Here is a 25,545-nt window from a genome sequence, read left to right as displayed (position 1 = left end):
GGGCCACAACGTAGTAGAGCGACCAAACTCATATTTTGAATTTTTTTCTTCAATTCAAAATTTGTTAAGTCTATTTAGTAAAGAATTTCAGTATTTTAATTTAATTAACATTATTAAAATTTTTTGGTTAAATCATTAATCTACCAACAAATTAGAAAAAAACCAAAAATTCAAATTCTTGCTTTCAAAATCAAGGTTTGCAATTTTATTTTAGAAAAGTTAATTTCTTTTGTTTAATTATAAGAAGAAAATATCAAAATCAAGTAGGATTAAATATTTCAAACCACAATACAACCTAATCTCATGACAAAGAAAACCACTGGCAAAACAGTTTTCAGCATCACCATGCAGTTTTTCTTAATACTTAATACTTTTATATTTATTATATTTACTGATACAATTGTTGTATATGAATCTGTTTAGATACCATAAGGTAGAATAAAATTAGTGTTACAAATAAAATTCTAAAATAACAACCCAAAAAATAAAATAAAATAAAATCATCTCCAAACGATATCACCCATATACTTTAGAGCTGGAACACCTCTTATCTCTAAATCAACTAAATCTGCTTCAATTATCCTCAAGTTGGCAAGTTCTGGGTCGTTGCGGATCATGTCAATGGCACGCATTTGGTCCTGTATCATAGCACTCACACACTTAAGCCAAATGCACAGCTCGTACAATATGCAAACAAGGCAGCAATTTTTGGATCATGATTTTCATGGATTACAACTAGTATGCTGAAGAAGAAATTAATTTTACCTTCCTTTTGGTAGTGCAAAACTTGCAACCAGATACGGATGGAGGTAAAATCTGGTTGACAATAAGCCTGTGAACAGGTACACATTCTTTCCTCAATGATGCATGCAGCCTAGATGACTCATTTATTGCCATTACCTACATAAATGAACCAATTAGAGATTCACATACCTCATTTGCATAATTAAAAATTAAACTTCATTCTACTTGGTTTTGTTTGATAAGGCCAGCCCAACATGGAGGTCGTTAAAAGTGTTTTGGAGAATTATGCAAAAAATAATAATGCATTGTTAGTAGTTCTACAGGCAAAATAGTTGCCAAAGAGTCTTGCTAACTATCTTCCAACTCAGCTACAAGTACAGTACATAGTCAACAAGCTAAGCAGATATTTTATTCTAAAAATGGCACGAATATTTGATTGATCAGTACACAGAGAAAGGTAGTCACAACGTTAAAAGTTGCATCGTGTCGACAAGAAAGTGAAATCAAGGTCTTACTGATGGTATGGTTACTATAACAAACTCTGTGGAATTGGAATCTCGGAAAAGGTCTCGCACTTTGGTCATCCTCTCCCTCAGTTGCTGTAGTTTGTCAGGCTACATACTCCAAAAGATAATGGTTAGGACTTAAATACATACCAAAACCTTCCAAGGAGACATTTGTGCTTACCACATCCTGCTGTTCTGCTACTTTCCCAAGAACAGATTTGAAGGCTGAAGCTGCTGAAGCTAACTTCTGCTTGAACTGAGTTTCACAAAATAGATCAGAAGCTGATTATATCTACTAGGTTTCAAGCAAAGTGAACAGATAAGTTGATCTGATCGGTGGGATCCATACAGTAATGACTCGAGAGTAACAGTACTGAAGCTTCCAATTCAAGCATAAGTGTCATTTTATTATACCTTCATAATTTTCCCAATGGATGCATCCAAGAAGTCAGGCAAGGACAAAAGCCGAAGCGTATGGCCCTGTAAAATATTCAATAGAAAATAAAATTATTCACCAACTTCAAAAGCAGTGGAATATGCTAAAAGGTTGAAAGCAATTTAGTGTCCACTGACCGTGGGTGCAGTATCAAACACTATCCGGCTAAACATACTGTACTGTTGTGATTCAACAAATTGCATCACCTACAAAGCAGCTGCAGGGTTAGGATGAAAAAAAGTCCCAAATGAAGGAAAATAACATAAAAAACTAATTAGAAATGGATCAAGGTATATACATGCCTTGGAAATTGCTATAGCTTCATCTAAACCTGGCGGAGGGGTATCCAACAGCTCTCCTAGTTTCAGATCCCCAAACTTCAAAGGAGCAACCAAAAAAATGTCAGGTGCAACAATGAAGGAACAAATCTCAAACAAAATTGAGATACCAGTGGTAGGTTAAAGGTAAAAATTAGGGAGAAAGGATCAGAACTGGGCACAAGGGGATATACATGGGCCAGAATGCTGCCCCGAGGAATAACAAATGTTTCACTATTGTTCATCATCTTAAAATTGGTTTAAAGGAATCAAAAGAGCTTTACTTTTTCTCTTCTTTAATCTACTTCAGGAGCCAAAACAAACTTCACTCCCAGAATCCTGGTTAGAATAGAAAACTATGAGCAAAAATGTTAATTAAATCACCATTATGACACAAGTCCATTTACTTGGAACATTATTTTGTTCGCTAGCCAGTAGCTACTCGAATTATCAAAATCTCATGCAAGACATAAATTAAGTTGTAACATATCCTTCTTCCATTATAATAATGATAAACATAATGACAGTCACAGCTTATAAATGTAATAACGTGCAAGACTTGTATCCACCTGATCAGCAAGCATCCCAAGGCCCATGTTATTCATAAAATCTTTGACGGCACTCCCACCATTCTTTTGACTTGCAGTTCGGAAATCCTCTTTAGCTTTCTCGGGATTTATCTGTCATAATTCTAAGGTTTAAAAATATGCAACAAATAATGAGCTAATGTGAAAAAATTCAACCTAAAACCATATACCTCAAGAGCAAACAAAGGAGAATTCAATCCTTCAATAGGAACAAGATCCCCTCCTGCCAAATCCTTGAGATAATGAAGAAAGCAGATTGTTAAAGAAGGGTCCCATAAACTTCCATTATCGAGCATTTTCTATTTAGAGTTAAAAGAACAGAAGCATATTTACCAGGGCAAAAGAGTCACTTAAGGAGTGAGCAGGATCAGTTGAGATGACAATGGTAGGGTGCCCATGGTCTGCAAATTTTACAGCAAGGGAAGCAGCACAGCTTGTTTTCCCAACACCTCCTTTACCACCTAGGAAGTAATACTTACGCTGTGGTCCAATGACCATCTCATCAAACCTAGCAGCTGGATCAACGATAGTTGCTACAGATCTCACTGCAACCAACAACATATAAACAAATGTCAGCATACTAGTTCTAAGGCAATTTTACTTAAACTTCATTTTGCGTTAAATTTGCAGTGTGATTTGCAAGAATACCAAATAAGCTTAACTAACAAAGAATCCTGCTTGAACTGAAATATCCATTAATGGTCCACACAAGCTAGCGGTATAAGTATATATAGAATTTATCACAGTAAAGATCCCTTGTTTATGCTCTGGAGTAGTAACACAACAAATTTCTAATTGCCCAAGAATGTTTAAAACTATGAATACAGTGAAACTTGGAAGCGTTTCCCATTTCGTCAATAGGGAAAACAACCACTACAATCAATCACCAAGCTGATCACTTATGATCAATTGGGCAAACAAAAAATACAGTAGTATAAATGAGAAGATGGGTTACCTTGGAAAGGTACAGTATTTGGTCTTTTACATGTTAGAACTGAAACAGAAGTCAAACTTGCTGTGATTCTATGACAAGGGATGTTGTTTTGAGGTTTGGGTATGTAATGAGATAGCGTGACGGGAATTAAGATTCCTGGAATACGTGAAATAGAACGAAGACAACGAGATAACATCTTAGAGCTGAATATGGGTACCGCAAAAACCTGGGAAAATATACGAGTTCAATTGGAAGTTTAATTTGACTTCACTTCGCCGTGAGTGTGATGATGCAGAGGAGACAATACCAGGGGCGGCAACAACACGGTAGTAACTTGTAAGGGTTTTATTTGGGTTTAAGGAATCGCCACGCCATTAGACAGAAATCGCCACATGTCGAAAGCGTAAACCCACGTACTTCATTATAAGGCCCTAAATTAGATAAATCTATTCTGGGCCACTAAATGTACTTCTGTGGATTTTTACCATATATAGTGATTTCTATATTTTTAAAAGTTGATGTCATCTAAATTATTTTTCCTTTTATATAAAATTTATAAAGTTTTACATCTTTTAAATTTTACATTTACTTTTTTCTTAAATTAAAATTGACTCTTAAAAAAATTTAAATTTTTCCTTCAATCTTTCAAAAAGTATCAAATTATTATTTTTTAATGAAAATATTAATTAAAATGTTAAATTTTTAAATATTATAATATGCATGAGAATTCACATGTACTTCATTCTCTTTTTTTTTGTACTTTTTTATTTATTTTTATTTTTTTAAATTTTTTATTAAATTTAAATTAATCATTAATACAACATAAAAGACAAATAGTGTCATGTCAATATGAAATTCTTATGGACTATCATGCAGGTTGATAGGCAAACATTGTTAAAAATTTAATGTTTTAATTAATATTTTCATTTAAAATTTTATTTGACTATTTTTAAAAAATTAATTACCAAAATTACCTCAAAAAAATAAAAGCTGATTTAATAAAAAAAATTAAATGTTGAGGGCTAAATTTATTATTATGTTTATATAAAATATATAAAAATCAATTTAAATTTTGATTTGACACTCATTTTATATTTTATATAAAATTTAAAAAAAAATTAAACTAACATGAAAAATAATGGAATTTAAAAGCAAACCATCATAATTATTATAGCTTTAACTTAACCAATTTAGTTAAACTCTCATTTGTTTTTAGAATTAATTGCACTGAACATCCTAAGTTATGACACTCATTTTAAATTGGTTTTTAAATTTTCAAACATTCTAATTACATCATTAAATTGTCAATGTTATATCAATAAAGTTCTTCCATTAATAAAATAATTAATTTAACCATTAAATGAAACGTTAAATCTTATGTGACATAATTTAAATGAATTCTTTTTAAAATAAATGAATATTGTAGAAATGATGTTGTAAAAATAATGGTTTTGAGGTTTTACGAATACAAAAACTATTGTTCACTCTTTTCTTTTTTTTCGGTCTTACTTTATCTTTAGTTTTTAATTTTAAAAGTTATGCAATAATTTTTTATTTTTCTTTAAAATTTTCATTTTAAATTATGTCATATAAGATTTTATGCATCATTAACGGGTAAAGTAACGATTTCAGTAATAGAATGACATGATTAATATAAAATTGATAGTTTGAGATATAATTAGAACATTTAGAATAAGAGTCATAATTTAGAAATGTTAAATACAATTAACTCTTGTTTTTAATAATATATTTTTTATAAATATAATTATTATATAATTTTTTTCACTCACATAATCAATATACAATAATTTAGTATCAAATAATTTTCGTACATAGTTAAAACACCACATTTAAATTACATATAAATAATTGACTAAGTTGACTTAATGAATCAAATTGAGATAAATCTAGTTATGAAATTTTACTTTTAAAGATAATTAATATTATTATATAAATTTTTTTATCTTTTCATATTTTATATAATCTAAAAAAAACATTTGAAAATTCAACACGAGTAATAAATTCATATATTAATAATATCTTACCAGACTATTATTAATTATATATTAAAATAATTTTATAATATATTTTCAATATAAAATATTTTCGTAAACCCAATGTAATAAAATTTAGTAATGTTTAATCCAATATTTAAACAAAGCACGGAATTAATTAAGCTTTTGATAGCTGCAGTTCCACTAATTTGAAAAGATGTAATTCCCATTTAAAGTTGAAACCAAAAGAAAATGAAAATGACAAGAAGAATAACCCCAGTTAAATTAAAAGAAATTAAAATGTATGGTTAGTGATTGTATTTTGATAAAATTTAAGATTTAATTTTTATATTTAAAAAGGTTAGAAATTATTTTGATTTAAAATTTTTAATTTAGTCATTAAAATCATAAATATTTTTGTTAAAATATGTTATTTTGGCATATTGATTATATTGCCTCATCTGATATTTCATATGACTATAGAAAATAAATATATTAAATTGACAAATTATTTTAATAATTTAAATTTTAAGTAATGTTATATTTTAGTTTTATCAAAAAAAAATTATATTCGATATTCTACATAGACCCTAAAAAGGAAAATCACAAATAGAAGGTATGACAACGAAGTTATCCTCGAAAAGACCACGATTGCAAGCTACGTCAAAGCAAGTGAAAAAAAAAAAACCACTTACCGCCATTGTGTGCTTTACAATCTGCACGATGTCCCACTCACAAGTGAGACGGTTAGCCCAATTCCTGAAAGCTCCAGTTCATCTTCACCTCCACAGTTCTTTCCATACTTCTCTTGATTCTATATTTCAAATAATAATACCTCAACACCAACCAGCCACTCTTTCTTTGAGTTTAAGCTTTGGTCTTCCCCCAACCCCCCCTGCCTTCATCAAAACCTGCTCACCCCTTTCTTGTTTGTAATTAATGTTTCGTTTCCACCCATTGGTTGGTCGGGTTGAAAATTGAAGGTATTCATGGCCAGTCAAGCAGACTTGTCTGTTAATAACATGTCCTTGGAGATTGTAAGTTTGGCTTCTTAATTTAACGCCTCTTTCGTTGGTTCGGTATAATACTATTATATCTATGATTCTTGAATGTGGAAATATACACTTTTATTCAACCACTTTATATAACATGTTTTCGTGATCTCCTTCATGTTACGGGGTTTGATTTTTGGCCTTTTTTTTTTTTTTAATTTGTTCATTCATTTTGCCCGCTGCTTCATTTGATTTTACCTTGGAACTCCAGAGGAAAAAGAAGCTCAGTGGACAGCAAAAGAAAGAGGCGCTTGAAAGAGAGGTATGGGAATAAATCATCTCTCATTTTCCTTTTATATATATATATTCTATGATCACCATGCATTTTCAACAATAAAAATGAATCGATATGATTCTGATCCATCATCATCCATGTTTAAAAGACAGACATCCGTTTCCATAAATGTTTCACTTCAACTGTGTGCAATAAATACATCATTATTGATAGCACAACACGTTCATCATTTTCCTTTACTTGATTAATGAATATGAGAGATAGAGAGAGAATCATGGTTTATTAATTTTTCACTTTTAAACAGCCAGTTTTCTCCGGGAACTCCCTATAATGAGTTTCTTCTCAAATACTCAAAGGTATTGCAGGCATTATCATTCCTTTCTCCTAAAAAGCAATATTAGCTTACGGATTTATTTTCAGAATTAGGCATTCACTTAATTAACAAGGTTACACACCAGAATGTGGATATTGAGTACACTTACCAATTTTGCACATGATGCCAAAAATAAATACAGAAAATAATATAATAAACATGATATAATTAATATGAAATATTTAACACCAAGTATTTTCATGTAGTTAAAAGTATGAAATGTATACACGAAAAAGGAAAATGTGAGACACCAGTCACACAACATTATTTGAGTATGCACGGGCAAAACCCATTTGCCAACATCTGGATTGCAATTAGCAAGCACCGGATCAGAGTGGCTTTGTCTCTTGTCGAGAAAGGGCAGTTGTAAGGGAGGATTAACTATTCTATACCCTTTTTTATGCCCTTGCGTATGGCCTATAAATTTTGAAGATATGGTTTTAGACCAGTTTCAGCTGCAGGTAACTTTTATTTAACTATCCAAGAAATGGTAGTTTCAATTACTTTACAGCGCTGCAAATGATTCGATATAGCTAGTTGAGTAATTAGAAGTGCATGGTTGTTAACGCAAATCATGACATGTTATGATTTAAAGATGTATAGAATACTTACCGTTGGTGTCAAGTTTTCTTTCGGTTGGCACATCTAAAATATGAATGAAATGCTAATGTAAATGCTGTTTCTTTTATATTTATAGGTCTCCATGCTTCAGAAAATGCTAAATCAAGAAGAAAAGATGCTTGAGATTCTAACACGAGTACATCATCAAGAGGCCGGCTCTTCCATCTCCATCCCCAATTTCCTCCCTCCAAAGGCAAGGCTGTTCTTTCCCTTTTCCTTGCATGCATGCTTTGAGGGCATATTTGACTTGACTTCTTAAGTTCTCTTCATATCATTAATGTATGGTAGGAAGAAACATTTGACAAAAGAAGCATTTAGTAAACAGCTGAGTGATCAAATCCATTATCCATGTCGTTTAAAATTTTACAGACGAAGGAGCTGTTAGCAGAGCTGGCTATGGTTGAGGGTGAGATAGCTCGTTTAGAAAGCCAAATAAGCCAACTTCAACTTGATCTAAAACAGGAAAAGGAAGCTACCCAGGCAAAACAATGGCAACCTGGGAGTCTAATGTCTTACCTTCAAGGCCATCCATCCACTACATCTAACCCAAACCCCATTAAGCAAGGTGGTCAGGAAAAGGTGGTTTTTGAGACAAAAGCTTTGCATTTCATTAGCAAAGCTATTAAAGGGGATTACACTCTTAGCGACTTCAGTCTGAACGAGAGAATGGACTCAAGATTACTTTCTGAGCAGAAAGAAAACCAGTTCCAGGGAGAGGTTAAATTTCAAGAGAGGGTTCCTAGGAAAAGCAGTTTGTTGAAGGCAGCTTCGCCTTTACGAGACCCTCGGCATCCATCGCCCAAGGTATGGCCCTAGTTATTCTGTTTCCCACAGGTTCCGCTGAACCTGATATGAAGGTTTTTGAATTATATTTTGTTTATACTGAGAATTTTTTTTTTCAATTTCCAGCTAAGGGAACGTATTCCAGAGTCGAACTGGGACCTCCCCCCGAAATCTCTATCGAGTACACTGCTTTCAGAAGAGAGCAGCCAGAATTGGCATCCCAACAAGCTATCTGAGAATATCATGAAATGTTTGAACTTTATTTTTGTCAGGCTACTTAGAACATCAAGAGCAATGGAACTGGAGAAGTCAGGCCCTATTACCAGGTTTATGAGCACACCCTTAAGCTCAAGAAGCTTTAGGGTGGAAAGTACTCTAAATCCAAAGTCAAGCCTTGGGTCACAGAAAGAATCGAGGCAACAAGACCCCTATGGTATCTTCGACATGGAAGAGTCTATTCCAAGGGACATTGGTCCTTACAAGAACCTGGTCATATTCGCATCAAACTCTATGGACCCCAAATGCATTTCAAGTTCTATTCCTTTACTTAAAAAGCTAAGGTCTGCCGCATAATCTGGATACAAGAGTTCTTACAGAAATTACTATAAAAATTTCAGAAGCAACAGAATGAAGAAAGGCAATTTCTGATCCATTTCTCTGTTTTCCATCTTCAGGGTGCTGATGAGCAATCTCCAGAAAGTGGACCTGAGATCGTTGACTTACCAGCAAAAATTAGCATTCTGGATCAACATGTACAATGCCTGCATCATGCATGTATAGTATGGAAAAGAATTTAAATTTCCTTTTGTTTATTTCTCTTGAGTGGGGGTCTTTGCTTGATTTGTGCTTAACCTTACATTAAATGTTGTGATGCTTTCCTTTTATTTAAGCCCCCTCCTTTTGTATCTGTGGATTGACATTACTAGTTACAGGGATATCTCCAATATGGTGTGCCTAATACCCCAGAAAAGTTTTTGACACTGATGAACAAGGTACATTCCTAGTTAGCTTCCTAAGTGCTTCTGCATGAATATCAAATCTTTCGCCAAAATAGAAACATGACAATGAGTTTCAGGCAACTCTCAACGTTGGAGGCAACACAATAAGTGCGCAAGCAATGGAGCACTATATTCTGAGGAAACCAGCATCTTCGAACATGAAAGAGGTACATTTTAACACTGTTCTGCTTCTGCTTGAGAGTTTGTCCAAGTTATACTAAAACCATGATTTCTCTAAGGCTTATCAGAAGGATGGTAAGGATAATCAAGAAGCCATTGTCCGCAAACTTTATGGACTCCAATTGATGGATCCGAATGTCACATTTGCCCTGAGCTGCGGAACTCGGTCTTCTCCTGCAGTAAGTTTGGGTCTTAATTTTGGAACTCTTTCTATGGCAGATGTACCTGATCCAAAGAAACTCTTGAATAAATTTCCGTGGCAGGTGAGAATATACACGGCTGATGGAGTTGCAGCTGAACTGGAGAAATCAAAATTAGAATACTTGCAAGCTTCAATTGCGGTGACCAACACAAAAAAGATTGCACTCCCTGAGCTTCTGCTTCGAAACATGTTTGATTTTTCAGTTGATATGACCTCATTGGTCCAGTGGGTTTGTCAGCAGTTACCCACATCTGGTTCACTAAGGAAATCAATGGTGGACTGCTTCAGGAGCCACAATAGTGGCAAGGTATCCATCACTGTGGAGAAAATACCATATGACTTCGAATTCCAATATCTGTTGGCAATGTAAACAAGATTGTTTTCCAATTTTCCTTTGTTTGTCATGAAAGAAAATATGAAATTAAATAAGAGAAAATGAACAAACAGCTTAAATAATAAGCAAAAAGAGAATCAATTTCTTTACATCTTCCCATACTTGTAGATCCATTTTTCTCTTTAACAAGGCAAATTCGCAGTAACAATTTCTAAGATTGACCTAATTTGCAGTTATGTGCTGCCTACAGGACAATTATTCTGTTTTCCTAATATTAAAATATTGAGATTTCAATTTTCAACCCAACAAGCAAATCAAAATCTGTATCTTCGTTTTCTCCCACTTCTGTCAATATCTAAGGCGAATCATTAACAAAGTCATAATGAATCTTTTCGCACTCTAAATTAAAAAAAAATCATTTTAATTTGGAAAAAAAATCCTTATGCCATTAGAAAAAGAGTATGAACTAAATAAATGAGCCGCCATATACCCAACTCATCTGGGTGCCAAGGAGACCGAAATGCCTGTTGGAACTTTTACATTTTCCAACCAAATCCTCGACTCAAGATAAAGTTTGGATATCTTCCCTGCCACGCGTCCCATATCAGGCCGGTTATCAGGATCCACGTGTACGCAATCCAACGCTAGTTGTATCAACTTCTCCGCCACCTCAACTGGAAACGAATCATTCATCCTCCTATCAACCCACTGCCTCAACCCTTCCCTGCCCTCCGCCGTGGCTGCCATAGCAGTATCTATCACAGATGTCCTTAGAAAATCACCGGTTTCTTTGTCGTATCGGTATTTCAACGGTTCCTCCCCGGATAGTAGCTCCAAAATCACTACTCCGAAGGCGAAAACATCAGATTTCTGTGTCACGCTGCCGCTGGATCTGAATTCTGGCGACATGTAATCTCTCAACCCTTCGAAATGCCTATCTCCACTATCGTATCTCTTCAATTCCCTAAAACTCGCGTTACCTCCTTCGATTTCTGTTTCTCGTTTCGAAGAGCCGGTTTCCAGCGTTTCGATGTCGTCCGTTTCGCGACGAAGCTGTGCCGTTCCAAAATGGCAAATCTTGGCATTGAAAGAAGGCTCTGTGACAATAATGCTACTGCTCTTAATGTGATTGTGAACGATGCTGAGATTTAATCCGGTGTTATTGTGAACATAGTCGAGACCGTGAGCGAGGTCCGTAGCGATTTGCATTCGCGAAATCCACGTCGAGAGAACAGTATAGCTCGGGTTTCTAGGGTTTCTCAAGCACTCAACGAGATTTGATCCTTGTATGAACTCATAAACAAGGTAAATATGATCGCCGGATATGGAAGCGCCGAGGAGTTTGATTATACTCATGTGATTGCTTCTACAAATGATGGACATCCGTTCTTTCAGTTGAGACGTCTGGATTTTACGGCGAAACTTGCGTTGGAAAACGACAGTATCACGGCCCCTGAGGTTGCAGCGCCAGCAAGCAGCGGCAGAGACGGCAGAGGAGGAAGTGGAGGAGTAGCGCTTGGCTAAGAAGTTGTTGGTGGCAGTTCGGATTTCGGTTATGTCGTAGATGTGAGGATTTTCGGAGAGGGATTGGCGGAGGCTTGAAAGAGAAGATTGACATGACAGCGAGGTACCCCACGACGTATCTTTCGTGTAAGATGAAGTGTTAGTGTAAGCTGCGGTGGTGGGATTAGATTCAGAAGTGGAGGGAGATGGGCTCAGGTGACTCGCTGGAGTTCGAGGGGACTGATTCGAGCGAGTTCGTGGAGTTCGGAATGAGGTAGGTTCCGACGTGTTGGCTCCCATATTTGGTTCTGCTTCTAAAGAGAAGAGGACGAAATTGAAATTTCAACAAAGCAAAAAAGGGCTTCGTTTTGGATAATAATAAATGGAAATTTGGTCAAAAGCAAGCATAATGGACTGTGGTTATTTGTGATATCAGCCAGACCAAAAGGCGTGAATGAGGTCGGCCAGCTGCTAACCTGTGCATGTGCAAAAAGCGGATGATAGCTTGTAGATTCTATTCGAATACCTGATCCGATAGCTGATTCAAAAAATAGAGAGTTTAGATAAAAATACTTAGTTTAGAAAATAAGTTTAAATAAAATTTAAGTGACTTTTTATATGAATCAAGTCTTAGATAATAATTTTTTTTTAAACTTGACTCGGATTAAATATATTATGTTATAAAACATAATTATATTAATTATATATATTAAATAATAATTATATATTTATATCAAATTATTAACTTGATAATAATTAAATTATTGCTAAAAACTTAAAAAAGAATTATCCAACTAAATAACTTAACTAAAAATATAAAATTTTAAATATTATATTTAGAACAATAAAATATTTATTATAGTTATTTGTGCATTTTAATATAATAAAATATTTATTATATTTATGGTAGTATTTTTTAAATATAAATTTTTTTAATATGTTAGAAAATATTTATTTTAGTGTTTATTTATTGCATTATATATTTTTTAAAAATTGTTTTTAAATAAAAGTTAATCTAAAAAATCAAATATGGGCGGAGGAGGTTGGGTCCAGTCCAAATTTACCTTTCTTAAATTGAATTGAGTTGAAAACATACTTAAAAAATTAATCTAAATATATTACATGAACTCGACCCATGAACACCTCTGAATTCTACTCCCCATACGAAGGAACATTCCCCCCCCTTTTTCTTTTTTCTATTTCAATAAATATGCCATCTTACAATAAAAGTATCATAGAGGCCCTTATACTAAAAGTTAAATTGCCACATGCTCATTTTATTAAAAAATGGATAAATTAGTCTCTATGCATTAAATTAAAAGATAAATTGGTCTTTTTGCTAAAAAAATCTATTTTTACTATTAAAAATTAGTCACTATAAACCAACATAAGGTACTTGGGCATGTCATATGTTATTATTTGGTTATTTTGTCAGTCATGTTAGTTCTTAGCAGTAGAAATGGATGAATTTTTAAAAAAGACCAGTTTACTCTATAATCTAATGTATAGGAACTAATTTACTTAATTTTCTAATAGAGAATGCAAAATACAATCTAAAATCTAGTACAAAAACTTTTATGATATTTTTACCAGCAATCATCGTCTCATTTAATGTCGCGTTGGTTAGAAAATGCAGTTGGGGCTTTTAGTAAGCGAATTCAAAAGCTTCGAAAATGGCTATTACTATTTCAATATCTTTTTAAGACCATATTAATCAAAGTCTGATATTGTTTAGAAGGAGATTAGTTTCAGCATTTAGAACTTTGTGGTCAGAAAGTAAAGTTGATTTATATATATATTGCAAATGAGGGAAATGGGAATAAGGATGTTAAGAACAAAAGTTTGAATGCATAAAGATTATTTGACGGGTTTCCTGAACAAAAAATTTAAGGCAGTATGTTTATTTGAACCTTAGAATCAACTTGACAATGATTTGGTTAGGTTTATGACCCAACCTTATCTTGTAAAATCACCAGTGTCTTACTTTACATCATTACAATTTTTGTTGCACTAATCACAATCTGAAAAAGGTAGAATCTCCAACTAGACTACAGTTCACTAAATCGGTTTGAATGCGCAAGACAGGAGGCATGAGCTAGAAGCCTAGAAGTGACAAGTTTGACCAAAAGTTTCATCTTGGCGGATGCATTAGATTCATTTATGCGAAGAAACTGTAGCCACCGATGATCCTTTTGACAAATGGGTTGCAACTTGTTTCAGTGTGACAGTTAACTCCCGTGCAGTGCTTTCATAAATGGAGGTCAATAAATGGAGAAAGGCGTTTTTTGTTACATGCGACACGCAGTAGCTGCAATTTTATGCTCTTTGCTTGAGTGGGGACGCTAAACTCTCGCCTTGGAATGTTGGAAAACTATTTTGCAAAAGATAGGCTCTCGATGCCACAACCCAAATCATTTTCAATCTTCCTGAATTTTCAATTAAGTGGGCTTTTCCTACCCATTGCAGGCTCTAACAGTAACGCATCTCTGTTTCTGCTCATACGCTAATCTAATATGTGATCTTCCATAGTTTTTAAACCTTTCATTTTATTCTTATCCCATTAAAATAATACTTGATATTTACACTACAAATATGAGATTCTCCCACACCACCTTTTTTGCAAGACACAAAATAGAACGCAAATCTTCTGCCCTGTCCCTGCCCTTCTATAAAGTCATGTCATGTTGTATTATGCTAATCTAGTAAAGTGAGTTTGGAGAATATGATTCTGCAGCATTTGTTAAGCAATTATTGCTCAAGTTTTATAATTTATAATTGTCTTGTCTATTTAATCTCACCATAAGTAATTATTATGAGTGAATTTTGTCTGATTTTTTATTTATTTGTGCTTTATATTAATTTGATCTTATATTATGACTGTTCAAATATATATTTATAATTGTATTGTACTTTTAATTATAAGAAAACTTACACAAGATACATGAATAAGTGTTACAGAAAACTTTTCACTGGCATAAAACAAGTCACTTTTTTCAGGCTAAAATTAAACCTGAGACCATTGCCCGAGTAACATTCGCAATCCTTGCACTTTTTATCTAATCCCAGAACTGTCCGCACTGCATCAGACCCATCAGCATCAATGTTCTTACAAGATAAGATGGCAGATAAGAATGCTCTTTAGTACATTTTACCGTAGCTATATACTATATAACCATTAATAAGGTTCCCGAGAGAGTAAATTGCCACAACGCCCTGGACGAAAATCGATTTCAATCTCAACAATTGTATTTGAAGAGATATTTCTCCATTTTCGTCATGTTCGTAACAAGGCTAGATCACCTTGGTTTGGGTTGGGTTTTAAGGAATTTTAAGGCACAGACCTGGGCCACACAACTCTTAGCTAGGAAATTAATGCAAACTGTGGTGGTCCTTTTCTATTATTTGTACCAGGTTGTTGACTTGTCTAGTCTTTGCAATTGCCTGTTGTTTTATTTTCAAATGTTGAAGGATGAATTTAACATTGCTTCTAAAAAATATTTTTGAGATAAAAAATATTTTTAAGATAAAAGTATTATTAGATAAGATATATTTTGAAAAAAAAATGTTTTTCAAACCTCAAAAATTAACCCAAAAGTGATTTTAACATAATCATAAAATTTTAACTTCTCCTTAAAATTATATTTTTTTCTTTCAAAAAATGCTTCTTAAAAAAAATGCTAAATTGGTCATTAATTCGTTTAGTAGAACAGTTAGACAGGAAGACAGCTTTCCATTAATTACTTGAATAATTATCACCATGTTCCAAGCATTTATTAGTTTCATTTTTTAAAATTTAATCCCTTTGATTAATTTTACCCTTAATGCCTCAGTTATATGGAGTTCATGCAGGATAAAATTTTTAACGGATTTGGATAATTTCAATTTTTGAACAAATCAATCTTGTTTCAAGGTATTTTTTACATTGATTTTATATACTTTTTCTTTTTTTCTACACGGGAGACTTTTTGTATTCTATATCACTCAATGGTTGATCTGTTGACTTGTAAACTACACTTCGTTTATGGCTTCATGGCTTGGGTTGCCATTGCCCCCTTCGTGCGTGGAATAAAACATTGCGCTGATATTTTCCGTTTTAATGAATGAAGAATTAACATAAAAGAGATGCATTAAGCATATATGCAAATTTTATCATCGTCATTCCTTGATATATTTTTCATTAATCAGATCAAACCGCAAGATTAATGTCCTACAGTTTACAAATCAAGGCCACAAACAAGGACCATATGCCTACCAAATTCTTAGACCTTAATCTAACCCCCTACTTTATTATCATAATAATGGTAGTATTTTAAAAGTTTAAGTTGTTCAAGTTTTCTTAAATCTTATGCCATTGATCAGGTAACATCTTCAATCCCTTTCTCTCTATTGAGCTTCAAAGCGCTCCATACTGCATTAGATCCATCAATAATTTTATTATTACAAGGTCGTTGGTATGCATGTGCTTCATCACAACCATGCATGGAGTCACACTCGTCAACCACCTTAGCTGTAACACTTTTCCCATTGCTCGCCATTATTCTTATCATCTTTCCACACCTAGACCCGCCATCATACCACCCAGTGGAAAGTGCCACTATACGCTCAGAGTTGTCATGGGATTGCTCATCACATTTAGATCGATCTCCTCCATTGCCACCTTGGCTGAAATCATTGATTGTTAATTTAGCTTTCGTTGAGGATTCTGGGGGTGAGCATTTGTAAGTGGTATAAGTTTTAACTTCGCACCGAAGAGGGCATGAGGCTGGCAGTTTCCTCGTAGAGGTGCAGGGCTACTTCTTCGGCGGATATGAGTCCCCACATTGGGATCATCATTGCACTTGCTATTGGTGCAAATGAGCTGACCAGAGCAATCATGTAGGTTTTGACATGGACCATTGCAGCCGGAGAGAGCATTAGAAAGTAAAGGAGATTTTAGAGAAGAGAAAGGAAAGAGAGACTGATAACAAAATGTTTCCCATGCAAATTAGCAAAGCCAAATTGAACTGCTTGTTGGAGATGGTATGAAGAAAACAAATTGGCCATTGGTATATATAGAGGGTTGCGAAGAAAAGATGCTACAGGAGATTTAAATGAAGACCTTTTTTTTAAACTAAACGAAGTCCTTTTTTTCTGCTAAGCACAAATAAGTTTTTTCTTTTTTTTGAGGGGGGGTAATTCAATGTCATTTCACAAATCAACTTGTTTCTATAAAGTTATCTTTAGTCATGTCTAAGGTTACTTACCAACAAGTAGTTTTTTTATTTGGTATAATAACAATAATTTAATCCTCAATTTTTATATTTTTTATATAAAAGTTTTAAAAATCAAAATCATTTAAAGAATAGAAATTTCTATATAAAAATTTTAGAAAAATAAAATCTCAAATATGATGAATCATACTATGTCTAATATGGGTTGACATAGTTCCATTGTTTACGTTAATCTAGGTTAGGGTTTTAACGAAGATTAAGGAATCTTAGGTTTATACAGACTTGATCAGGATTGGGAGGGTGGTGCTATTTTGTGTTTGTTTTTTGGGGATCTAAACGATTTATGATAGGGTTAGGCAGGACCGTGACTTTTTATTAATTATGAAGTTTTTTTTTTAAATTTAATGTTTTACAAATAAATTGGATTAGCATATTTGGAAATTTTATCATCATTGTCTATTGATATATTTTATCGGATCAAAGAGCAAGATTCATGTCGTACGTATGCCATGGCCAAGGACCATATGCCACCCTATTTTTCTCAATCTAACCCCTTAGTTTTTTACCGTAATAATAGTAGTATTTCAAAGTTTACGAAATTCTTCAAGAACATATTTTTAAACCTTAGGCTATGGACCATGTAATATCTACAATTCCCACATCTTTTTTGAGCTCCAAAGTACTTCATACTGCATCAGACGCATCAACAATGTTATTCTTACAAGGAGGTTGGTATGCACGTTCTTCATCACAACTACCCATGGAGTCACATTCGTCATGTAAATAGAGTTACGGAGCATTACTGACGTTACCGATTTATTTATTAGATATTTTATTTCATCTAACGTTCATATTTGAAATCAATTAAAATCAAACATATTGTCCCTTAAATGTACTTATTTTTCTTGACATGTTTTACTTGAATTTATTACTCGGGTTAGGGGCGTTACACGCCAACCACCTTAGCTGTCACACTTTTCCCATTGCTCGCTTTGATCCTTATCATCTTCTCGCACCTTGACCCACCATTGTACCACCCAGTGGAAAGCGCCACTATACACTCAGAGTTGCTATGGTATTGCTCATCACATACAGAAGGACCCCCTCCAAAACCACATTGACTAAAATCATTGTTTGTTAATTTAGCTTTGGTGGAGGATGTGACCGGAGGTGAGCATTTATAAGTAGGATAAATTTGGCCTTGGCATTGAAGAGAACCAGAGGGCTGGTGTAACAGCCCGATTTTGGGCCTAGTCGGAACAGTAGTTTCGGGACCACTATTCCGAGGACAGAGAAAATTATTTTAGTATTATTTTGTGTTATAATATAATTTTATAAGTGCATGTAAATTTTGGTAAGTTAATTTTAGCGATTTCTAGTCCAATTTCGAAAAGGACTAAATCGCGTAAAAGGTAAAAGTTGAGTTTTAATACCTAAAGGTGTTAAATTGCCTTGTATCTTAAATTGGGGGTCTTTAAAGTGAAATTAGGCCATTTAAAGAGTGATGGCCGGCCATGAGACAAGGAATGAAATGGTCAAACATGTTAGGTAAGTGTTGGGTGACTTATTTGACAAATAAGTAATAAAATAAAGAAAAGAAAATATCATCTTTTCTTCATCTTCTCTCCACCGAAAAATGGCAGCAAAGAAAGGGTTTAGGAGCTGGAAACTTTCAGCAAAGAAAATCCCTTTATAGTAAGTGATTTTAATGCTTTTTCTTGATGATTTTTACATTTTTAGAACCTCTAAAGCATGAGCTTTCATATGATGGGTCTATTTTGCAAAATGATGAAGAGTCTAGGGTTTTGCCATGTGAGTAAATGTGTTGTTTGCTGTGTTTTTATGGAAGATTATGAGTCCTAGTTGTCTAATAATCAACTTTTGTGAAAGAAATTGCATGAAAACACCTTAAAAAGGGCTAGATTGCTAAGTTGTAAAATGAGTTGTAAATGTGTGAAATAGTTGAAATTATGAGTTTCTATAGTTATGAAAATGGTTCATCTAGACTCAAGGAGTAAAGAAATGTGATAAAAATTATTTTACGAGCCTAGGGGTAATTTGGTAATTTTGGCAAAATATAGGGGCAAAATTGTAAAAATTGCCCAAGTGTGTCAATGGACTAATTTGATCAGTACATTGTTTTAATAAGTTGAATGTGATATTTTAGATGATGAAAATCGAGATTTGGACCTAGAACGGAAAGAAATCGATTAAAGGATAATTACGTCTTTTTTTTCACCTTTGTGGTATCGAGGTAAGTTCATGTGTAAATAATGTAGCATAATTGTTATTTTTAAGTTATTTATGTTAAATATATGATATGCTGATTTTTATCATGAAATATATGCTTTGTGGTTATTTTCGAATAAAATGCAAGTTATGTGTATTATCTGTTAAATATAAAGTGCTACCGAGTATTGGTTTCGGTATTTTACGGAAGATGGCAAGGATATGTGTTCGAGGAAAATCCTGTTTGAACCTTAGGAATAGATTAGGATACAAGTGACATGTCACTAGGATGGTTGAGCATCTGAACTCGTTGAGTTGAGTCCGAGTTCACTTATGGATGTGAATGTTCGAACTCGTTGAGTTGAGTCCGAGTTCTTGAGATGTAACTAGGCATCCGAGCTCGTTGAGTTGAGTCCGAGTTCACTTATGGATGCGAATGCCCGAGCTCGTTGAGTTGAGTCCGAGTTCACTTATGGGCGGGTTACATGGTAGCTTGGCTACATATGTGACACTTATGTGCAAACTTTCCATGTATTCGAATTATATTCCGATGTGTTCAACGGGTGAAATTCTACTCAAATGGAGGAATACTCGAGATGAAAGGGACGTATTGGTAAATGTTGTGAAATGGATACTTTAAACAGGTATGTACTTAACGCTCGGGTTGAAAACTCGACATAACAACAATATGGTAAGATGGTAAATGAAAATGTGATATGAATGTCTCAGTGATGATTATACAAACGATGTTATATTAATTTTGTGAACAATGATCATGAATGAGTAATTTAGCCTTGACAGATTTGAGTTACTGCAGTAGTGTAACTTTGAAAATACACTAAAAATAGTGGAAAATGAGTTAGAGGCAGAATAAAATATGGGATTAAAGCTTAATGAGTCTATTTTCACATGAAAGAAATAGAGGAAGAAAAAAAATTCCATATTGTGTGATATTTGAATTCTTGTGAAACAGGATCTGAATGAATTCGAGATCCCCTATTCTGAATTTAGAAATTCACCAAAAATTGTACAAAAATTATTAAGAGTCATACCTTACATTCATAGATTCCTTATTTAGTCTATTTTTAGGGGAAATAAACGGCATGGTCGTTGGAATTTTGTACAGGGAGAAATTCGGTTTGTAGTGCACAGGGGTCAGAGTGGTCATACCCTGAAATAGGGGAGACTTTAACTAATAAACTGTACTAATTGGCCCAACCAAAAATTCTAGAAAAATATTATTAAGTAGAAATATGAGTCTAGTTTCAAAAGAAATAGACGAGAACATTATTCGAGTCTTGTACTATGAGATAATTGAACTTTAGTACAGAAGGGTCAGAACTGTCAGACAGTGAATCAGGGGTATATTTGAGGAATAAACTGTACTATTTGGCTTAACCAAAAATTCTGGAAATTTTATGGAAGAAAGGAAAACAAGTCTAGTTTCAGGGAAAATTAACGGAACTTAATTCGGAGTTTCGTAGCTCCAGATATAAAGAATTTAGTGATCGTTGCTCAGAAAGACAGCTTGTAGTGAACTTGAGAATATGTTGTAAACATTGATAAAACAAATTAATGAGTTGCTTATTGTTTTCATATGAACTTACTAAGCAAAAGCTTACCCCCCTCTTCTTTCCCATGTTTTCTAGAGTTTCCAGGTTAGCTCGGGTTGGAAGCCGTCAGAGATATTATCACACTGTCAAGCTAACGCTATTGGTGTAGTGATTTCAAGTACTTTGAGCCTATGGCATGTATAGGAGTTTAAATATTAGAGTAAGTGATATGGCTTTAACCATATGTGTTGGCCTATTTTGATTATGGGATTGTAAATCTAATTTAATTATGCATGCATGTGCTATGGTATTATGTGATGAGTTTATAATGATTATAGTATGAATGTGGTAAAGATGTGAGTAAAATCTATGATATCTATTGCATGTGAAATTGCCATAATCATGACATGTTAGGAATGTTTAAGTACCTAATTTTGCCACGTTGTATGTTATTGTATAAGTATGCGTGTACCTATTGTGAGTGTAACAAAATGGCTTGGAAAATAGCCTTGTATTTGTCCAGGTTTTTGGACACGGGTTTGGGACACGGGCGTGTGCTCTATATGTAACGACCCAAAATCCGTGGGCACCAGAAAAGTGTGTTAGCGAGCCTCCGTCTTAGTGAAATAAGTTCGAAAATAATTATTAAAAATATTTATGAGTCTAGTAGTGTGTTTAATTAGGTTTTAATTAAGTAAATTTAGCTTAATTTAGAGTAATTAGTAAAAAGGATTAAATTGAATAAGGGTAAAAGTTTAATTATAGATTAAAAAAATTAAAAGGACTTGAGAGGAAATTAAACCATTTCCTATAGCTGAGGCTGTTTAACGTGGAAAATATCAAAGATTTTATTGATTAAAAAAATATATATTTATTTAATAATTAAGTATATTATATTATATTATATTATATTATATTATATTATATAAAAGAAACAAATAAGGCCGATTTAGCCCAATTTAGCCCGAGAATCGGCTAAACCTGATAGCTCTGATACCAACAATTGTAACACCCCCTAACCCCAAACCGTTGCCGGAACGAGGTTATGAGGCATTACCGGACATATCAGACAACTTACGAATAATTTACAATTAATATAACTTTCATAGTATAATATAATAATTAAGTCCCTATCTTAAACTCTCGATGTTCAAACACGTATTAAAAGTAGAACGGGACTTGTTCGAGTATTCCAATTTTTTTTATGTAAAAAGTTCGGCAGTATTTCTACTTATTTTTACCTAAACCTCCTGCAAATTCAAACCAAAACAACCAACACCAATATTTCACATTCATATACTAATATTTATATTATTAACAAAATTTTAATTTAATAACTATCATAGCATCATTCAAAATTGATTAAAAACTTCATTCATTTAACAACTTAATGTTCATGTATCAAAATATCATGTACTTTCCGTACCATTTCATTTAACCATCTAAATTTTATAATTCATCCTTCACTACCCAAAGTAATATACATATTCAAGTGACTAAATAACACCTATGTACATGCCACCTTTACCCAAAAGAAAAATATATATCACCAAGTTTGTGTTGGAGTCGGGATTGTTCTGGATGCTGAGTCGGGACACTTGACTTCTACTAACCTGCGCACGGAAACAACCGTACGCTGAGTATGGATATACTCAGTGGTATTACTATAATCCAAGACTATTTAACATTAATAAATTACAAACATCAATTATTTACCCTATTAACAAATAATCTCATTTTCAAAATTTCATTTCAATTATTTACCCTATTAACAAAGCTCGGACTATGACAGATACGCGGATTTCCACCCAAACACACCAGAATATCCAACCCAAACACACCCGGAATATTGTAAATCCTCCATAACACACTGGTATAATATATCCTCCCAAACACACCAATAAGGCATTAAATGCCTATTCGGATAAACCGAAGTATATAATAACAGAAACATCTTCTCGGCCGAACTACAATCTCTTCATCACATCACAAATCCAATGGCATGCCATTTGTATCGAATCTAGTCCGACGAGTTAATAGGGTATTATTTTACTTTTTCTAATTTCAATTTCACATACTTACCTCAAGTCTTATTTACCATACATTACAATTAAAATTTCAGCAATCAATAATAATTAAAATTCGAATTATAGTAATACACACCGTAATTCTCCCGTTTTAGTCCTCGGTGACTTTCTCCTTTCCTTTCGATGCTGATGCTTCAGGTTCTTTGTTGGCTACGAAAATAATAATTTATAATCATCAATACAACATGATTCAATTTAATTCATGAGCCTAAACATGCAAATTTAACCATTTTTAATGTATATATATAATTTCACCATTAAGCTATCTACTTGAGTCATTGTTAGTAAATTATTTATATCTTGAGCTACGAAACTCCAAATTAATATCCGTAAATTTTCCTTAAAACTAGACTCATATATCTTCTAACCATAAAATTTCCAGAATTTTTGGTCTAGCCATTTAGTACAGTTTATTCGTTAAATACTCCCCTGTTATTTCATTTGACAGTTCTGACCTCTCTCTACTAAAAATAAATTATCTCGTTGTACAGAACTCGAATAAGGTTCTTGTTTATTTATTTTGAAACTAGATTCATTAAGGAGTTCACATATATAAATTACACTCCATAATAATTTTTGTACAATTTTTAATGATTTTCCAAAGTTAAAACAGGGCATCTCGAAATCACCCCGAACCAGTATTACAAAATTTCAAATATCTCTTGATTCATCAATTAATTGCTTACACTGTTTCTACTATAAGAAACTAGACTCAATAAGCTTTAATTCCATATTTTTTTCATCCTCTAGTTCAATTTATAAAATTTTTAGTGAATTTGCAAAGTCAGACCATTGCTACTTCCCAAAACTATTTTGATGTAAAATGTTAATAACCAAATTTATAACACCAATTCACACCTTATTCCTATTCAAATTTCATTTAAACTCAAATTTAACTATTAAATTTTCAACATATTTTCTTAATTCCGAATTTTCCTCAATTTAGTCCCTAAAACACAAAACTTATAGCTTACTTTGCAATTCAATCCTTATATCTATTCTAACTTGAATTTCATTCAATTAAACCCCTATTTCATCATTTTATTCAACATGAACTTTGTTTAAAAACCTAAGAACTTCCAAACTTACAACTTAATTTCATCAAAAACTTGTTTTAAGACTTCTAAAATATCAAAATTATGAGAAAATGACTTGATTGAGCTTACCAATTAACTCTAAGCTTCATAAACCCTATTTCCCCTTTTCTTTCTTCTTTCTCCCCTGTTTCTTCTCTGTTTTCGTTTTCATTTCCTTTTCTTTTAACTTATTTGTTTCTTTTATATAATATAATATAATATAATATAATATACTTAATTATTAAATAAATATATATTTTTTAATCAATAAAATCTTTGATATTTTCCACGTTAATTTAATTTCCTCTTAAGTCTTTCTAATTTTTTTAATCTATAATAAAATTTTTACCCTTATTCAATTTAATCTTTTTTACTAATTACTCTAAATTAAGCTAAATTTACTTAATTAAAACCTAATTAAACACACTACTAGACTCATAAATATTTTTAATAATTATTTTCGAACTTATTTCACTAAGACGGAGGCCCGATAACACACTTTTCTGGTGCCCACGGATTTTGGGTCGTTACACTATACCCACACGGGCGTATAAAGCCTTGATGCAAGATATTTTCTAAGTTTTTCATGAGTTCTCGATTGGGTCCCGAACCACTCCAGATGTATGTTTTGGGCCTCGTAAGCCCGTATATGGAACAGATTGTATGTGAAAATAAAAGTTTTTAATTATTTGAGATTTCATGGCCCTGTTTAGTATGGAAGTGTTAGTAAAAGTCAGGTAGCACCTAGAACCCCGTCCTGGCGTCGGATGCAGGCGAGGGGTGTTATAGCTGGCAGTTCCTAGTCGAAGGTGAGGGGCTACTTCCTCGACAGATATGAGTCCCCACATCAGGGTCATCATTGCATTTGCCGTTGATGCAAATGAGCTGACCAGAGCAATTGTTCAAGTCTCGACATGGACCATTGCAATCGGAGATAGCATTAGAAAATAAGGGAGAATAAATTATTAAAAAAAAACAGAAAGAGAGGCTAAACATAAAATGTTTTCCATGTAAATTAAGAAAGCTAAATAGGTTATTGTTGATTTACATGGAAGACAAATTAGTCAATTTTGTGTTATATAGAGGGTTTGGAATAAAAGGATTTGAACAAACTACTTTGAAACAGAGAAAAAAAATTCAAGTTGGACAAAATTAAAATGGTTGTCTCACGCCTAATTCTTCAAGTCTCCCCACTCTGAAGTGAACTTGGGATGCTAGATGTTGCCGCAAACCGCGTAATTTTATATCATTAATTGCCTTGTTTAGACTGAATTTTCATTCAATTCCATCTAAAAGGCTCAAGCATTAGGCCATTATTTGTGATAAATGTAAGACTGTTTGGCAGCCGAAATCTTTGACCAAGGCCTTTTTGATGAAATTATCTAATCTATTCTATCGTAGGCTAAAATTTAGGCTGAATAGGGAATGGGTGATTTATGATGGATAAAATAAGAACAAACTTCTTTCTCATGTAGGGCCAAGAAACTTTTCAAACCTAGGCAGAACTGAAACAGCCCAAACCCAATTGGATTATAGATAATAAATGGACTTAGATTTACTTTTTGGATCCTAATAAACCCATCATGTGTAA

The 25,545-nt window shown here is 33.3% G+C and overlaps 3 protein-coding genes and 2 pseudogenes across 6 annotated transcripts; 1 reads left to right on the top strand and 4 right to left on the bottom strand.

Annotated features, from left to right (window-relative positions):
- Positions 1–274: 274 nt before the first annotated feature.
- On the bottom strand, positions 275–3,890 carry LOC107958561 (ATPase GET3B). The gene is made up of 11 exons (XM_016894371.2): positions 3,546–3,890; positions 2,924–3,135; positions 2,761–2,823; positions 2,573–2,683; positions 1,989–2,063; positions 1,824–1,892; positions 1,665–1,730; positions 1,432–1,506; positions 1,260–1,358; positions 766–900; positions 275–638 (listed from the first exon to the last, which is right to left on the bottom strand). The coding sequence occupies exons 1-11, from the start codon at positions 3,718–3,720 to the stop codon at positions 501–503; spliced, it is 1,218 nt and encodes a 405-aa protein (XP_016749860.1). The 5' UTR covers positions 3,721–3,890; the 3' UTR covers positions 275–500.
- Positions 3,891–6,258: 2,368 nt separating this feature from the next.
- LOC107958562 (uncharacterized) lies at positions 6,259–10,445 on the top strand. 4 transcript variants are annotated; one of them, XM_041113282.1, is made up of 11 exons: positions 6,496–6,555; positions 6,782–6,832; positions 7,110–7,161; positions 7,876–7,992; positions 8,169–8,603; positions 8,709–9,142; positions 9,257–9,356; positions 9,515–9,574; positions 9,658–9,747; positions 9,820–9,939; positions 10,024–10,445. In XM_041113282.1, exons 4-11 carry the CDS (start codon positions 7,882–7,884, stop codon positions 10,330–10,332), a joined length of 1,659 nt encoding a protein of 552 aa, XP_040969216.1. In that variant the 5' UTR covers positions 6,496–6,555; positions 6,782–6,832; positions 7,110–7,161; positions 7,876–7,881; the 3' UTR covers positions 10,333–10,445. The 4 variants fall into 4 exon arrangements, with proteins under 4 accessions (XP_016749862.1, XP_016749861.1, XP_040969216.1 ...); XM_016894373.2 differs by lacking the exon at positions 7,110–7,161 and having other exon boundaries at positions 6,259–6,555; positions 9,829–9,939; XM_016894372.2 differs by lacking the exon at positions 7,110–7,161 and having other exon boundaries at positions 6,260–6,555.
- Positions 10,446–10,700: 255 nt separating this feature from the next.
- On the bottom strand, positions 10,701–12,099 carry LOC107958564 (protein LYK5). Its single transcript, XM_016894374.2, has one exon. The coding sequence runs from the start codon at positions 12,097–12,099 to the stop codon at positions 10,792–10,794; it is 1,308 nt and encodes a 435-aa protein (XP_016749863.2). The 3' UTR covers positions 10,701–10,791.
- Positions 12,100–16,154: 4,055 nt separating this feature from the next.
- LOC107960774 (kiwellin-like) lies at positions 16,155–16,778 on the bottom strand (annotated as a pseudogene).
- An 855-nt stretch (positions 16,779–17,633) lies between these two features.
- LOC107960775 (kiwellin-like) lies at positions 17,634–24,950 on the bottom strand (annotated as a pseudogene).
- Between the last annotated feature and the right edge of the window lie 595 nt (positions 24,951–25,545).

This window comes from Gossypium hirsutum, chromosome A05, assembly GCF_007990345.1.
Source record: "Gossypium hirsutum isolate 1008001.06 chromosome A05, Gossypium_hirsutum_v2.1, whole genome shotgun sequence".
Taxonomy (NCBI): domain Eukaryota; kingdom Viridiplantae; phylum Streptophyta; class Magnoliopsida; order Malvales; family Malvaceae; genus Gossypium; species Gossypium hirsutum.
The sequence above is the reverse complement of the archived record's forward strand: the minus strand, read 5'-3'. Positions and strand labels throughout refer to the sequence as shown.

Coding starts and splice junctions, on each gene's coding strand:
- LOC107958564 (XM_016894374.2), bottom strand. CDS start 12,099: ATGGGAGCCAACACGTCGGAACCTACCTCATTCCGAACTCCACGAACT.
- LOC107958562 (XM_016894372.2), top strand. CDS start 6,508: ATGGCCAGTCAAGCAGACTTGTCTGTTAATAACATGTCCTTGGAGATT. Junction 6,833..7,875: donor AAGAGGCGCTTGAAAGAGAG/GTATGGGAATAA, acceptor TTATATTTATAG/GTCTCCATGCTTCAGAAAAT. Junction 8,604..8,708: donor CTCGGCATCCATCGCCCAAG/GTATGGCCCTAG, acceptor TTCAATTTCCAG/CTAAGGGAACGTATTCCAGA.
- LOC107958561 (XM_016894371.2), bottom strand. CDS start 3,720: ATGTTATCTCGTTGTCTTCGTTCTATTTCACGTATTCCAGGAATCTTA. Junction 2,684..2,760: donor CTCCTTTGTTTGCTCTTGAG/GTATATGGTTTT, acceptor GAATTATGACAG/ATAAATCCCGAGAAAGCTAA. Junction 1,731..1,823: donor TGTTTGATACTGCACCCACG/GTCAGTGGACAC, acceptor AATATTTTACAG/GGCCATACGCTTCGGCTTTT.